The sequence below is a fragment of the Myotis myotis genome, unplaced genomic scaffold, assembly GCF_014108235.1.
Source record: "Myotis myotis isolate mMyoMyo1 unplaced genomic scaffold, mMyoMyo1.p scaffold_m19_p_3, whole genome shotgun sequence".
Taxonomy (NCBI): domain Eukaryota; kingdom Metazoa; phylum Chordata; class Mammalia; order Chiroptera; family Vespertilionidae; genus Myotis; species Myotis myotis.
The window spans coordinates 186,336,117-186,353,352 of NW_023416335.1; the positions used below are offsets into that span (position 1 = coordinate 186,336,117).

Below are 17,236 nucleotides of genomic sequence, written 5' to 3' on the forward strand. Positions count from 1 at the left end.
TTTGTTATTCCAGCTATCTTTAGTTTTTCCCCTTTCACACTCTCTTGAAATCCTTTTAATTATTTTTTTTCTCACCACTCCATCCAAATGCCTCCTCCTCCAATCACCAGTGACTTCTGGGTTGTGAAGATCAACGGTCACTTCTTATCTTGACTTATCAGCAGGCTTGAAAGTTGACCACTGTACTCACTGAAGCACTTTCTTTGCTTGGCGCTTAGCACATCACATTTTTCTGGCCCTTATTTCACTGGCCACTCCTCAGATTGTTTTGCTGGTTCCTGTTCACTACTTCCACTTCTTCAGGATAGTGTGCCCCTGGACTTAGTCCTTGGACAGCATTCTTTTTTCTTTATTCATTCCTCAATAACCTCAGCCATTTGGTTTCTTGAAATTTGTATTTCCAATCCTAAAGACTCCAAGCTCCAGTGCCTACTCAGTGTCTGCTTTTTAATGTTTAATTGACACCTTCAAATGATGACACACCCAAAACCTGAACTTCTGATTTTTCCCCCAAAACTGCCTCTGCCATAAGGTTTACCAGCTCCATAAGTAGTACCTCTGTCCTTCCAAAATAAAATTTCTATCACCTGCATGACTACCATCCTGATCCAAGCAAGTATAATATCATATCTGGATACATGAAATAGCCTCCTAACTTTAAGGTGATCATGTAATTGATCAAAAGTGTCCAAAGTAGCCCTGGCCTCTTTGGCTCAGTGGATAAAATGTCAGCCTGCGGACTGAAGGGTCCCAGGTTTGATTCAGTCAGGGCACATGCCTGGGTTGCGGGCTCGATCCCCAGTAGGGGGTGTGTGGGAGGCAACCAAGCAACAATTCTTTCTCATCATTGATGTTTCTATCTCTCTCTTCCTCTCCCTTCCTCTCTAAAATCAATAGAAATATTTTAAAAATAGTTTGGGGAAGAAAAAGGATTGCTAAAGAGGTCAATGGGGATGGACGGTCATCTTGTCTAGCTGCCTTTACCCTTAGCCCTGAACAGCCTACCCTCTCCAAAGAGATCCTGTGAAACTTACCAGGTCATGTGACTTCTCTGCTGAAACCATCCAAAGGAGTGCCATCTTACTCGGAGTAGAATGTCTTTTCCACGACCCTTCATTATCTGCTCCTTTGTTACCTCTTGGCTCTTTGATTTACGACTCTTCTGTTTACTTCACTTCAGCCACACTGCCTCCCTGACGTGTCTTTGAACTTGCCAAGCACACCGGTCCTTCTGCAGCTTTGCACTGTGGTTCCCTCTGCCCCGACAGAATCTCCTCCCGTTATCCACAAGGCTCACTCCTTCCTCCAGGTTTTCACTGAAATATCACTTTTACAGTGCAGCTTACCCTATTCCTCCCCTCCTACAAAAACTGTACCCCCTAGTCCCCATAACACTTCCCCCTTATTGGCTTCAATTGTAAGCAACTTATCACCTTTGGATATCTTATATTTATCATCCCTTTTTTTTTCACTAGATAAGGGTAGAAGTTTTTTTCCCCCATTTATTTCTGTGTCCTCTGCACATAGAATAGTGCATAGCACATAGTAAATTCTTTTTTAAAAAATATATTTCATTGATTTTTTACAGAGAGGAAGGGAGAAGAACAGAGAGGTAGAAACATCAATGAGAGAGAAACATTGATCAGCCACCTCCTGCACACCTCCTACTGGGGATGTGCCCGCAACCAAGGTACATGCCCTTGACCGGAATCGAACCTGGGACCTTTCAGTCCGAAGGCCGACGCTCTATCCCCTGACCAAACCGGTTAGGGCTAAATTCTTAATAAGTATTTGTTGACTGACAGAATGAATTCATATTTTAAACAGTATAGTACCTTAAATATTTTATTAGCTTCTTTTAACTGACTGGCAGCATATAGTATATATTCTTCCTTCGTCCCTTCCTTCTCTGTGTTCCATTGACACAATTTATTCTCATTCTTATTTTATTAAATACATTTTCTTTCTTTTTTTTGTGGGGTTAACGAGGATAACAAGTTAGTCACTAGTAGGAGAGAATTAAGAAAAGCATGGGTGGATAGGAGAGGAGAGGAACTTTAACTTCAGTACACGGTGACTCACAGCACTTTACTCACTTCTTACCAAATATGAGAACTGTGTATTTCCAAGCAACTTACCCAAAATTGTAAACTCAATGGCTTCAACATAATAATAAACAGATTTTCTCAACTGGGAGTGAGACCATAAAGGTTAGTGCATGTGATGACTGGGCTTTTATACAGTTAGAAATGACATTTCATCCAGATGTGTGTAATTATTTATAATCTGAAATATTATGAGAGAAAGTAACAGATTCTAATATTCCCCAAATTCCTAACATCTGAAAGGCTTTGAATTTTTTGGCCTATAGTCCAATTATGTTTTACAGATTCTTAATTTATATAAAATCTTTCATGACTGAGGTTAAAAAAAATCAAGCCAATGTCATTAATATCCAAGTTCTAAAACAGGAACCCACACAGATGGGTGTGTGTCTCCTCCCTGTTCTGTTAAATGTGTTAATAGAAAATGGAAGTTTTTATTTAAAAATAAAACCCACCCAAATGCAGGAAATCACAAGCAACAGATGGATCACAAGAAACAGTACTGGATCACTGTTTCTAGACACAGGCTCAACAGTATGTGGTGGGTCAAATTTCTCAAGGTTCAAGCTTGCTCAAATGAGGACATTGCACTAAATTACAAATCTCTCCCAGCACTAAAGTTACTTACTTCCTTATCTTGAACCTGCCTGAGCACAGCTATGATCAGGGTAAGGCAGAAGTTTGGCAATGGTGGCGTAGACAGTCTTGTCTTTTGGCTTCCTCTGGCCCCATGGGCTATTTCTTCTGTCTCTCTTGCTGGCTTCTCCTCCTCTGCTCAGTTTCTAAGTGCTGAGGTGCATCTTCTACGCTAGACCCAGGGCTTCTCTTCTCCTCTATTTCTGCCTACTACTTGGTGATCTTATCCAGACACCCCCAAATTTCTATTTCCAGCCTAGAAGTCTCTCCTGATATCCTTGTATCAATAATCTCCTTACCTGACAATGGCACTTGGATGTTTTCTCAATATCTTTATTTCCAAGGAAGAAACCTTGATTCTCATCTTACCCCAAGTTTACTTCTCTAGATTTTCCAGTCTTTTCAATCTCAGCAAATTGCAACACCATCCACCCTAGATGCTCAAGAGCAAAGCCCAGTATTCATTCTTAATTTCCCTGTCTCTCATTTCTTGTTTTCACTCCTTCAGAAAGTCCTGTGAACAAAACCTCCAAAAATAGCACCTGAATGTTGTCCACTTTTCTCATCTCTATTACTACCACTTTGGTCAAAGACACCATCATTTCCCATGGCACTTGTTTGATTTAGAATGCTGTTTCTTTTGTTTTGTTTTTAAATATTTTTTTTATTGATATTAGAGATAGAGGAAGAGAAAGGGATAGAGACATCAATGAGAGAAAACACCAAACTGTTGCCTCCTGCTTTGCGGGCTAGGGATTGAGCCCGCAAAGTAGGTATGTGCCCTGACCAGGAATCAAATCTGTGACCCCTTGGTTCATAAGTCGATGCTCAACCACTGAGCAACACCATCCAGGCTAGAATGCTGTCTTTAAAGATAAGGACAAGTAGTCCCTTGATTTGTCTCCCCACCTTCATTATTGACCCAACCATCCTTTCTCCCTTGAACAACCAGAGGGATTATTTTAAATATGTCAGATTATTATTTTTAAATTCTCTAAATAGCTTCATATTGCACTCAAAATAAAATCTCAGCTGTATGCCTTACAAGTCCTGTATAATCTGGCCTCTGCCTATTCCCTCTACCTAGCTTGCTCTGTCCCAACCTTCTCATTGCAGATACTTTCTTGTTGTTCAGATATGTGCTCATTGCTTCCTCAAAGAAAGTTGTGTTTTCTTTAATTACATAATTGCTCTGTACCACACTATCCCATTGTAATGCTCTATAAAGTACTTATTATCTCTCCCTTTATTGGATCATAAGCATGTTGTGAATAGCAAGTGAAAAAGTCCTTCAGGTTCATTACTACAAGTACGTTGGCATCTGAACATTGCTGAGAAGGTTGTCAGTACATATTTGTTAAGTGAATGAATGGCTATTCTATTACCAGAGACCTATTTTGTGGTATGTCCAACACTTCTCATTCCTGTTTCTCCTCTTGTCTTGTTTATATGGAGTTTCAGATAGATTTATAAAGACTAGAAGTTGTGACTGGTTGCTGGTTGAAGCCACAGTTGCAATGCAGACCAGTGAGTTCTTGTGAATTAACAAGTCCTAGTGAAGATTTGATTGACACATTTATTGACTGCCAAAGGGAGCTATCATCACGTACCATTAGAGGAACCATAAAGCTTCTGGCAACCTAAAATTCTTAATGGGATGATTGGCTCAAAGCCCTGCGAACAGCACTACTATTGGAACATGCCTTCTGATGCTTAGCTATACTAATAAAAGGGTAATATGCTAATTAGACCAGGAGACCTTCCAGGAGACCTTCCAGACGTCCTTCTGGACAAAGCCATGGTTGTGGGGCTGAGGCAGAGGCAGTTAGGGGCAATCAGGTCGGTGGGGAGGCAGTTGGGGGCAATCAGGCCAGCATGGGGGGGCAGAGGGGCCAAGAAGGCTGGCATGGGGGGCAGTTGGGGGCAATATGGCTGGCGGTGGGGCAGTTGGGGGTGAGCAGGCCGACAGTGGGTGGCGGTTGGGGGTGAGCAGGCTGGCAGGAGGGGTAGTTGGGGGTGATCACGCTGGCAGGCAAGGGGCAGTTAGGGGTGATCAGGCAGGAAGGGGTGCAGTTGGGGGCTATCAGGCCAGCAGGCAGAGTGGTTAGGGGCAATCAGGCAGGCAGACAGGTGAGTGGTTAGGAACCAGCAGTCCTGGATTATAAGAGGGATGTCCGACTGCCGGTTTAGGCCCCAATTGTGAGAGGGATGTCCGACTGCCGGTTTAGGCAGTCGGACATCCTCTGAGGAGTCCCTGAGTGGAGAGGGTGCAGGCCGGGCTGAGGGACACCCGCCCCTGTGCATGAATTTCATGCACCAGGCCACTAGTCCTATATAATAAAAGGCTAATATGCAAATAGACCAAACGGCAGAACGACCGGTTGCTATGACACGCACTGACCACCAGTGGGCAGACACTCAATGCAGGAGCTGCTCTCTGGTGGTCAGTGTGCTCCCACAGGGGGAGCGCCATTCAGCCAGAAGGCGGGCTTACACTGGCGAGTGCAGTGGCGGTGGTGGGAGCCTTTCCTGCCTCTGCCGCAGTGCTAAGGATATTTGACTGTTGGCTAGCAGGCCTAAACTGTCAGTTGGACAACCCTCAAGGACTCCTGGGCAGCGAGAGGGCGCAGGCTGGGCTGAGGGATCCCTCCCTCGCAGTGCATGAATTTCATGCACTGGGCCTCTAGTTGGTGACATAATAATTGAAAATTCTTGGCAATTGTTTTGAAGGTTCTTTATCCTTACACATGCCACCTTGAATTAATTTATATTGTACTGGGTTCATTAATAGTTTGATTTCTTTATATATCTAATCTTGTCCTCCTTAATAGCAAGTAGAATGACTCCAAACAGGCCTCTGCCACAGAGAAATTGAATTAGGATTGTTAACCCAACCAATTTTGGTCTAGGTTCAGCAACAGCATTCTGATTCACACAAGCCCTGAAAATCTGGGTGCTGAAATTGTATTTTTCTGTAAAATAAAATTAATTTCACTTTCATGTATACCAAGTAAATGCTTTAAAGAAACATAAAGTGACAAGCATCAAAGTTTTGTAAAAGGAAACATAATTTCAATTTAATTATTACAAAAGCAAGATGTTTTCATTTCTCTGAAAGGTGAAACTTATTTTGGTTAAATATTAATTCGAATACTATTTTCAATTTTGAGGTTGGCAATTTCAATTCAATTCATTCAGTATCTATTGAGAATCTACAGTAGGAAAGGCATTGTGTTACAGGAAATTGAAAGAGCTTATAAAATACAGTAATGTGATGAGTAGAATAAAAAATAGACAAATGAATAGAAAGTAAGGTTATTTAGTTTTTAGGGTGGAGGAAGGGAAGGCTGAGAATAGATACATTATATACAGACAATCTGGCTTTCAGAAAGAAAAAATAGAGGCAGTATACTATAAAGGCAATATTAAAATATCAACAAGGAAAAGCTTATTGGTTCTAAGGGTTCTGACTCACTAGAAATAATTTCTGTGGGAACTTGCCTTTCATTCTTGAAAAATTTAAAGAACTTTCTAAGCTAGTTTAAATAGCCCTGTCTGTTAACAGGGATCTATGGAGGCCCAAAACCTCATGATAAGTTTGGGATACTATCATGGTTTTTACTCAGACTCCAATGTAGTGTGAGTATAATTGTCCCAGTTTATGACTTTAACCCATACGTGCTTCATAGATCATCCTAAATAATAAAAGCCTAATATGCTAAGTGTCCAGTCATCTGGTAGGCCGTTCAACCAATCAAAGCATAATATGCTAATGATATGCTAAGGCCTCTCAACTGCTCACTATGACGTGCACTGACCAACAGGGGGTAGACAGTTGACTGGTCGATCAGTTGCTATGACATGCACTGACCACCAGGGGGCAGACACACTGACCAGTAGGTTAGCTTGCTGCTGGGGTCCAGCTGATGGGAACTGAGCGAGACAGGCCAGACACACCCTGGAGTCCTCCTGTGGTCTCTCCCCATCTGGCCAACCTCCTATGTCCCTCCCTGTCCCTGATCATGCATTGATGGGGTCCTTAGGTCTGGCCTGCGCCCTCTCGCAATCCGGGCTGAGGGACACCCCCTCCCCCAGTGAAGTGCACTGGATCTCTAGCCCATAATGTCATATAAAAGTGACAGTGAAGCATGCAACAGGTCCACTGAATGCTATTTTGGTAAGAGCACCTCTGAACTTGCACTTTAAGAGAGACTAATAAATCAAATGAGTTGGGTACAGCAGCTAGGCCCTGAGAATCACAGATACTGGTAATGATACAGCTTGGGGAAAGAAAGGCATGGGGAACGTGAGCATAATCTTTAAATAGTTATACTTTTCCAGAAATGAATTTTAAACTGACATTTATACTTGGGCAAATTTTCAGGTAATGGTTGGAATTGACAGAGAGGCTATTTTTTTCTTAATAGGAAGATCATGAAATGCTGGTAGCTGGTGATAGCCACATTTTTAGAATTCAAGTGTAGACTGCTAGGGAAGAAGAGCAGATTGCCTGTAGTGCCCAAAATTGAACTCTACCAGAGTCTCAATAGGCAAAGTACTGCCCCCCTGAGGGTACTTTTGAAATTTACAGAAATGTTTTTAATAGTTACAACAGAAGTTAACTGGACTTTTGTGAGCAGGACACAGAAATGCTAGATGTCCTGCAATGATGAAGAAAGCTCCGAACAGAATAATTGTCCATATCCAACGTACCATGTGACTTTCTAATGTCACACCAGAATAAATTCATTATAAATATAATTGCAAGTACTTTACCATGTAATATTGGATTTTTTTTCAAGGAGTTAAAATAACTTAGAAGAAGGCTATCAGCAAGAAGGATATTCAAGTGGAATTAAGAAGTGATCTCAAAATTATGTAACAATTGGCTTTTTCTGCCCATAGTGTTTATTCAATATGTTATGTATTTCCAACTACCTATTTAAGTTTAAAAGGTTTCAGTGCAAGAATTTAGTTTTGAGTTGGCAAATATAAGACAAAAAATTTAAGACTTAGTGCAATGAATTACAGAGAATGCAACTATTGGGTAAACTAAGGAAATATTACACTTTGTTTTCTTGGGAATATTCTAGGAGTCTTCTAAATGTCAGCCATGCTACTCATGGTATTTAAGCTGCTAACAAAAATACCCTGGATCCATATTAACTTTAGCTGCATGTATGAATATATGTAATAACAGTGGCTATTTGAGACTCATGAATACACTCAGACACAGCTTAAAATTAGCAGACATCTGAAACAGTGATATCAGTGAGTTATGTTAAGTGTTTTAAAATGTTTTGCCATTTTATATATTTTAATTTTTTTTTAAAAAAAATATCTCTGCTGTGAAAATTACATATTGAATTGGAATGCATTTATTTTGGGGGTCAGTACTCTTAAACTGATACTGTCCCTTGAGGTTTACCATACAATTTTTTGCCAATCAATCCTCTTTTGCCTGCTGCTGGTTATAGGATGATCATCTCTGAGGTCCCTTAAACTATTAGAAACTAAATGAATATATCAATGCATGGTATATTGTTGAATGTAGAAGATGTGTTTATGTTGCACAGGGTCATATCTTAGTTGTTTTTCATAATACAGAAAATTATTTTGATACTACACTACACAATAGGTTTTAGCTCATTTCCAAGAATATCATACTTTCCTCATTTCCTCTCATCCACAGCCTATTATTTTTCTTGGCAAGTTATTTCTACTTTAATTAAGGTTATTTCCCTCTTTCTTTTATCAGATGAAAATGTATCTAGTCTCTTATTACTTCTCTTAATTTTAGGTTTTATTCTATCTGCACTTATGCTTGCTCAGTTATTTATAACTAATCAATATAAACTTGTTCACTTCTGCATTTATTTGTATAGTTCTTATATGGAAGAACTACTGATCCTTTTACTTCTTGTAAACTCCAACTTATTCATATTAACAATGTATAGTTATCAAGTAATTTCATTATGATTTTTTTGAAGAGCTGTATCTGAACATATACATAGGGAATCCATATCCATTTATTATAAACTAGAGGCCCGGTGTGTGCACGAATTCATATACCAGTGGGGTCCCTTGGCCTGGCTTACAGGATTGGGCCGAAACCAGCTCTCTGACATCCCCCAAGGGGTCCCAGATTGTGAGAGGGCACAGGCCAGGCCTAGGGATCCCACAGGTGCATGATCAGGGCCGGGGAGGGACATAGGAAGTTGGCCAGCTGGGAAGGAGCCGTGGGAAGGCTCCAGGCGTGTCCAGCCCATCTCACTCAGTCCCAATCGGCTGAATCCCAGCAGCAAGCTAACCTACTGGTCAGAGTGTCTGCCCCCTGGTGGTCAGTGCACATCATAGTGAGCAGTTGAGTGTCCTTAGCATATCATTAGCATATTATGCTTTGATTGGTTGAACGGCCAACCAGATGACTGGACACAGCATATTAGGCTTTTATTATATAGGATTATTTTATTTTATCTTGATTTTATATTAAAGTTAAGACGTTATATCAAATTTTAAAATATCAATACATGGGTTATTTTTCTTATGCATTTAATTGTAGATATCAAAGAGAGCATTACATAATAGTGATATGAAAAGGAAATGGCTTCTGATGGGTTGAGTACACTGCGCTAGATAATCGCAAAGATCCTTCCATCTTTAAATCCTGAGACTCCTTAGATTCTCTAAGCTTACTATGACTGATGGACACTCCTATCTCCCAATTCAGTAAGCACTGCACTTACAGAAACTTATACTAAGATGAACATACTCTTCTGGTAGTATAAATGGCTATTTTTCACTTCTAGAAGAGAGTGAACTGTTTTTTTGTGTGATTTCCCTGAGTTGAAAAGACCATGCTAAACTAAGAAATGCAAATACTAGTTTCCCCAGCATAATCACTTTCACACTCACACCTGTGGACTCATCTCACCTAGCTTGACAAGGTGGAGCAGGGAGGTATTACTTCCTCTTTCAGTGCAAGCAGTTACAGAGAGATTGTAGATATCTCCTGGAGGCAGGCTGAGAATTGCAGTCATGACATTGCGTGTTACCTGCAAGATCATCAAAATCAAGGGTTTAACCTTCTGATCAACTTGAACTATAATACCATTCTAAACAATTACAGGACTATCACAGACATGGCCTCTCTGTTCTGTGCTGCAATCTACAAGTGATTACAACCTTATGAATAAGTTATTTCCTCTAAAAATGATATAAATTCCTGATCTGAGCCAAATGCAAAGTAGTTCTAAATACGCATAATACATATCAGAGCATTTTTGCAATTGATTTCCTTGTTTGGAACAGGTATCACTCTGATATTTCCCCTCGTATTCACAGCAAATTTTATAAAAGGTAACTGCTGGGCTGTTCCTGATAGGAATATTTCTCAGCCCTGGAACACTCAGAAGAAACGCAGCCCATGATGGATACTTGGCTTCTTAACTGAAGACTGTATTTCCCAGAACCTCCCTGTAGCTAGAGGAAAGCATGTGACCCAATTCTGACCAATGGATTGTAAATAAAAGTCATATGGGCAACTTATAGTTTCATTCACACTGTGTAGGTACTGGGCTTTCATGGCCTATCTTCCCTGCACAGGTGATTCTAATGATAATGAAGGGTCACTTGTACAGATGAGGATGACATAGAGTCACAGCTGGCGCAACAGAGAGAGAGAATCTGGACCCTGGATGTTCCTTTATGGTACAGAAGAGGTACCCTGTTAGTCCTGGGCTAGCATGAGAGACACATAAACGTTGATTTTCTTTGAGCCACTATATATTTTTTTAATTGAAGTCATTTACTCTTTACCCTAACTAATACAATGTCAAAAAGCTTATTATACCAGGAGAAAAGAAATCAGCATTACTAACATACCCAAATATTTAGGTGTTGGGGGATATAAGGACAAAATATTGAAATTTGTTAACTATGATTTTCTTGAAAATGTTTAACATCCTGAAGAAAACACTCAAATCATAACACTCATAAGTGAAATTAATAGTTACAACTATTTCAGCTAATTATTAAAGATTAAAAAGTAAGCTCTATAAAAAAAGGAATTTAATTTTTGTTCACGATCCTATCTCCAGAGCATAAAACAATGCCAACGGGCATACAAACATTGGTTTAATGTCTCAATACATTTTGCTTAATGGTTGTCCATAGTTTATGCAAATGAATATTCAGATGCCCATACTGGGATTCAAAGAAACATACGCTCTTTTTAATTTTCTTCTTTCCTTCTGCAACAACCATCCAATGCAGCATTCTAGAATGGGAGAGGTCAGTGGTGTCATCCCCATATGTCCAACTGATATATAACAGACTGTTGAAATATTCCACAGAAGTGATTTCTGGAGCAACTGGGGCTATAAGGTAGAAAAGAAGAACACTTTAGTGTAAGAGATTACTAACAATTAAAATGCTTATTCATACAGCATGAAATCCCATGTAAAGTTAAAGAACTAAAATTCACACCATATGATGATCCTGAATAGACCTGGGACTCCCAGTACCACAGGTATATACTACAAGGTGGGCATTTGTTTCCTGGGACCTCACCTTACAGCTCAGACACAAGACAGCTCCATCTGAACCTGAGGGTATCAAGGTCTTTTATGTAAATGTCAGTTACAAAATTCCTAAAATGTTCACTTGTTTGGGTATGCTTGTTGCATCAATTAATTAGTCATTAGGCATTGGTGAACTTATTTTCAAAGAAGTACTGGAAGCTCTGGGGTTCTATAAAGATACATCTTTTTTTGGTTGTGGCACATCCAAGGTGCTTATGGGAGAAGGGGACAGTGGGAGTAGTGGGACAGAAAAGAAATGCTGTTTCCATAAAACACAAGGCAACATCATTGACAGTGTTTTAGTCCAGTGCTTTGCAGAAAGTAACCTTTTAATAAATGCCTGTGGAAGGATTTTTTATCATAATGCAAAGTTAAAGTCTAACACTAAGTTTATTAACGTATTTTATATTTTGATACATTTAAACTTTAAGAAAATTTCCAATTGGGAAGATGAGCTCATCATAAGCTTTATAATATACTAGAGGCCCGGTGCACACAAATTTGTGCACTGGGGGGGGGGATCCCCTCAGCCTGGCCTATGCCCTCTCACAGTCTGGGACCCCTAGGAGGAGGTCCACCTGCTGGCTTAGGCCCGCTCCCTGGGGGATTGGGCCCAAGCTGGCGGTCAGACATCCCTCTGGCAGCCTGGCAGCCCTCGGGAGATGTCCACTTGCCAGCGGGGAACAGGCCTAAGCTGTAGTCGGACATCCTTAGCGCTGCTCAGGAGGCGGGAGAGGCTCCCACCACCACCGCTGTACTGGCAGCCATCAGCCTGGCTTGTGGCTGAGCAGAGCTCCCCCTGTCAGAGCGCACTGACCACCAGGGGGTAGCTCCTGCATTGAACGTCTGCCCCCTGGTGGTTAGTGTGTGTCATAGTGACCAATCATTCCCAGTCGTTCTGCTGTTAAGGTCATTTTGCATATTACCCTTTTATTATATAGGATGACCTGTGAAAGCATATTTCCATTATTTTTAAAGTAACTGATAATTCTGAAGATTTGAAAAAACAAATAAACAGCTGAATTTAAATTCCACGTGAATGGTGGTTTAAAGACAGGCAAGTTTTCTGTTCCATGATGCAGCAAAAACCAACTAAAATATTTGGAGGAGAATTTCTACAAACCATAAAGAATTATCTTCTTTAATTTGCCACTGATACTCAACACAAACATTCAGCACTAGTGATGCTTTGAAATAATCCACTGTCAAGATTTATAGTATAAAGAGTAAAAAGCACATTTATGTGTCATGTGAAATAGCATTTCTATATATTTGACAATAAAATCTTGAAATATCAACAATGTATCTTAGCAAATAACACAAACCCACATCATATTTCAGAATATCCTAATAAAGGATATGGACCCTGGCTTCCTTGTGGCCTCTTAATATATTCCCAATACTTCATTATATGCAATGACCTATACTTATGTTTCTTCAAAGAATATTTTCTCATGTTCTAATTATCATGAGGACAAAAACACATTTAAAATTTCAAACCCAGAAGCACATATCCCTCTCAAAGGTATAAGTCTTCAGATTTTTGTGCTCCGTGTTGTTACTTTAAAATCCAGCATCGTGCTGAAGGACCACAAGATGTCACTATCTGTTTAGTAAGCATTGTTTGGTACACCAGCATAATTATGAACTTGACTTGCAGAGGAAATAAGCTGCCTAACAGAGAGTAGACTTGAGGTCCTGATAAATCACACCTTATTAAAATATTTTTTCCTGGTTCCTTTTATACTGCACAATTTGGCAGTTTGGGTCACAATGGAAAAGCATAGGAAAGTGAAGTTTGTGATCCTTATTTGCTTTAAAATGAAATGAGAGAAGAAAAAATGAGAATAAAAATAAGTTAGCTACCATTATATTTGAATAGTGATTTACATTAGGTAATTTAATACTCACACTATCCTGCGGGGTGTTGTTATGTCCACATTATAGATGTTGAGAATTGAGACCTGTATCAGATAAGACTATGGACCGCCAATGTGAGCACAACTTAATAGTTTGTCCCAGGAAAAGATAGGAAGTTACCAAAGATCAATTTATTGAAGATAATAGACTGCACACTTAGGCAAGTAGCTTGCTGATTAATCACAGTTTACCTATCCAGACTTGCTTTGTCAACCTAATTGTTACATCATGACCTTTGCCCAATCCCAGTCGGTTTCCGGTTTTGAAAGGCACACCAACCACTTGGGTCCAGAACTATGAATCCTATGAATATTTCATGTCCCATGTGCCCTATGAGATGCTGCAATGACTGCAAGGTGGGTTCCGCCTCCCTGTGTGAGGTCTAATGCCCTGAGCTTGGCTCTCTTAGTCAGGTGTGAGGTAATATTCCGAGTGTTACCAATGAGAAAATAGAAGTCTAGGATCACTGAGATAATTCTAAAGCCAGAAATTAGCAGAGCCAGGTCTGTTGAATCAAATGTTCAGATGGGAAGTCTGGGCTTTTTCCAGTCCAGATATGGCTGGCTGAGAAGAGAAGAATACTCTCAGGGTGTTAATCCCAATAAAGTTAAACTGTATAAGTTATTAATAAAATGAAGTTTAATTATAATTAAACATGTAATTATTGATAAAGTCAACAGCATAACACAAAGCTTCTTAAATAATTGGTATTTTCTCCTTTTTTGAGCCAATGGGGAGTGCTAGACATTGGCTAGTAAGGAAAAGTGATGAACTATATAAGTAAATTGTGTAAGAATTCACATAGGATAAATTTCTGTTGTTTTGGAATTTATAAATTTCAATGGAACAAAGCTAGATGTCCAGTGAGGAAAACATTTTGCCAAAATTATTCTTCATCTAAAAATATTTTTTCTCTGCTCTTTTCTCAGTACAACTCTAATTACAGTATTAGAGTCCACCCAAAAGTTCCTAAAAAAATCTTAATTCAAACAACCAGGGTTAATGTCTCTTTTATTAATTTCCCCTTTTCATTGTCACCTCTGATCACTTTTACCATCTCTGCTAGCTAATCTAATAAAAGAGAAACATGCAAATTGACTGCACCTCTGCTATGTCCCAGGCCACGCCCACCAGCCAATCAGAGCGACTAAATGCTAATTAACCCAGCCAAGATGGCAGCCACGGAGCTGGAGCAAGGAGGAGGTTTGGTTGCCCCGGCGATGGAGGAAGTCAAGCTTCCTGCCTGCCCTGGGTGGCTGTGGCCTCCTCTCAAGGCAACAAAGTTTCAATTATAGAAGATAAATAAATCCCAGATACCTGCTTCCAGCCAGCCTCCACTGGGAGCTTGGTTGGCTGGGGGCCATGGCCAGCCTGCAAACAGCCATCAGCCCCTCACCCAGACTAGCCAGGCACCCCAGCAAGAACCCCCATCCTGAAGGGGGTGTGACAAGCCTGAAAACGGCCCTCAGCCCCTCACCCAGGCAGGCCAGGCACCCCAGGGGGGACCCCCACCCTGAAGGGGCTGTGGCCAGCCTGCAAACAGCCATCAGCCCCTCACCCAGGCTGGCCAGGCACCCCAGGGGGGACCCCTATCCTATAGGGGGTGTGGAAAGTCTGAAAACGGCCCTCAGCCCCTCATCCAGGCTGGCCAGGCATCCCAGCAGGACCCCCATCCTGATCCAGGACACCCTTCATGGCAAACCAGCCGGCCCCCACCCAAGCACCAGGCCTCTATTCTATATAATAAAAGGGTAATATGCAAATTGACCCTAACAGCAGAATGACTGGGAATGACTGGTCACTATGACACACACTGACCACCAGAGGGCAGACACTCAATGCAGGAGCTGCCCCCTGGTGTTCAGTGCGCTCCCACAGCGGGAGCTCTGCTCAGCCACAGCCAGGCTGCCAGCTGCCAGCACAGAGGTGGTGGTGGGAGCCTCTCCCACCTCCTCAGCAGCGCTAAGGATGTCTGACTGCAGCTTAGGCCTGCTCCCCGCTGGCAAGTGGACATCCCCTGAGGGCTCCTGGGCTGCCAGAGGGATGTCTGATTGCCAGCTTAGGCCCAATCCCTCAGGGAGCGAGCCTAAGCCAGCAGGTGGTCATCCCCCGAGGGGTCCCAGACTCCAAGAGGGCACAGGCCGGGCTGAGGAACCCCCTCCCCCGAGTGCACAAATTTTTGTGCACCAGGCCTCTAGTATTATGTTAAACTACACAATTTAAGGCTCTGAGATCTAACATGAACAATTTTTTAAAGTTACTTAAACTTTGTGCCATGTATTTTGCTAAGCAGCTTATTTAATTGAGAAACAATAATTTATACTAATAAAAGGATAATATTCTAATTAGACAAGATGTCTTCCAGACATTCTTTTGAACAAAGCCACGGTGGCAGGGGCCGAGGCAGAGGTGGTTAGGGGGCGATCAGGCAGGCAGGCAGGTGAGTGGATAGAAGCCATTGGTCCTGGATTGCGATAGGGATGTCCGACTGTCGGTTTAGGGATTGGGCCTAAACTGGCAGCCAGACATCCCCTGAGGGGTCCCAGATTGGAGAGGGTGCAGGCTGAGCTGAGGGATGTCCCCCCCCCTCCCTCCGTTGCATGAATTTCATGCACTGGGCCGCTAGTCTCTCTATATATAAAAGCCTAAGCAACCAAATGATCAGTCGACTGGTAGCTATGATGCTCACTGACCACCAGGGGGCAGATGCTCAATGCAGGAGCTGCCCCCTGGTGGTCAGTGCACTCCCACAGCCAACCTCCCTTGGCCGGCCAACTTCTCGCGGTCCCTCCCCCTGGCTGGCCAGTCCTCTCCCCCCTCCATCAGTCCTGATCGCTGGCCAGGCCATGGGACCCCACCTGTGCACAAATTTATGCATCGGGCATCTAGTAGATAATAACAGAGAATAGATACTAGTATCATCCCCATTTTTCACATTAAAAAAACACCAAGACTTAGAAAAGTTAATTGCTCAAGGTCGTATATAACATCCAACAGAGGTGTGATTCAAACCCAGGTCTACCTGTCTCCACAGGCTTTTAACTCCTGCAGTGGACAACACTGCAGTCAGCGTGGGCTTTAAAAATGTCATAATTAATAATGACATGGAGGCCCTCTAGCAAATACAGCCATCAAATGGGCAAAGGCAATTGGCTGCAGTGTGAAGCACATCTCTTTTCTGATCAATTTCAAACAGGGGCACACTATTCAAGGGCAGTGACTCAGAGTAAAAATGAATCAAGGGCAGGAACTCAGGATAAAAATAATATTTTAATTTTTAAAGGCCATTATTTAAACAAATAATAATTTTCCAGACTCAGGCATATGATCTTCCATGACACTGGGGCTGTCACTCCTGAGCGAGTGACCGGCACTTTCTGGAGATGTGTCTCTTCAGAACCTTCTGCAGACAGTGTTCTCTCCTCAGGAAACCGCTCCCTGCACACCACTCACCTGTTATGAAGCTGATGGTGGAACTGTCACAACAGCTCAATTCTGGGTCTCCCCAGGTCACCATGGTCACTCGGAAGTTGTAGTACCACGCTGGCAACAGATTAGCTATTCGCTAAAAAAAGCAAGGGGACCAAAGACAAAGGGGAAAAATCATATTTTTTTGAGTAGAATTATTTCTATTTGACCATGAAAAGAACTAATAAATAATTTTTATTTTATATTCTGTGCCTTGTTGTATTCACAAAATTTTCCGCTAAAAGCACACACAACAACCTCTTTTTGTAATGAGGTGAGGTGTAAATAAAAAGCTATACAAAAATATAATGTAATTTAAAAAGTGATTCAAAGGTATAGAGTCAGATGCTTCCAATATTGGTCTCATTTTGCAGTTTCCTAAGTCATATTACACAAGTGAAATAGTACTTATTTGCAAGTGACTGTAGATACACGCCTCCCTATTTCAAGCCAAATGACCTTTCATAACTCTGTATTTTCTCAGGTTGGACCATAGGCATGTGCCCTTGATGGGTGACAATTATG

The 17,236-nt window shown here is 41.5% G+C and overlaps 1 protein-coding gene across 3 annotated transcripts in view; it reads right to left on the minus strand.

The window, feature by feature from the left end:
* The window catches only part of PTPRO (protein tyrosine phosphatase receptor type O), a 214,382-nt gene that overhangs the window by 57,915 nt on the left and 139,231 nt on the right, over window positions 1-17,236 (minus strand). For all 3 annotated transcript variants that reach the window (XM_036300652.1, XM_036300653.1, XM_036300654.1), the window contains 3 exons: window positions 16,697-16,808; window positions 10,968-11,119; window positions 9,676-9,796 (listed from right to left, as the gene is read on the minus strand). In XM_036300652.1, the coding sequence (XP_036156545.1) occupies window positions 9,676-9,796; window positions 10,968-11,119; window positions 16,697-16,808 (385 nt within the window). The remainder of the gene's footprint in view (window positions 1-9,675; window positions 9,797-10,967; window positions 11,120-16,696; window positions 16,809-17,236) is intronic.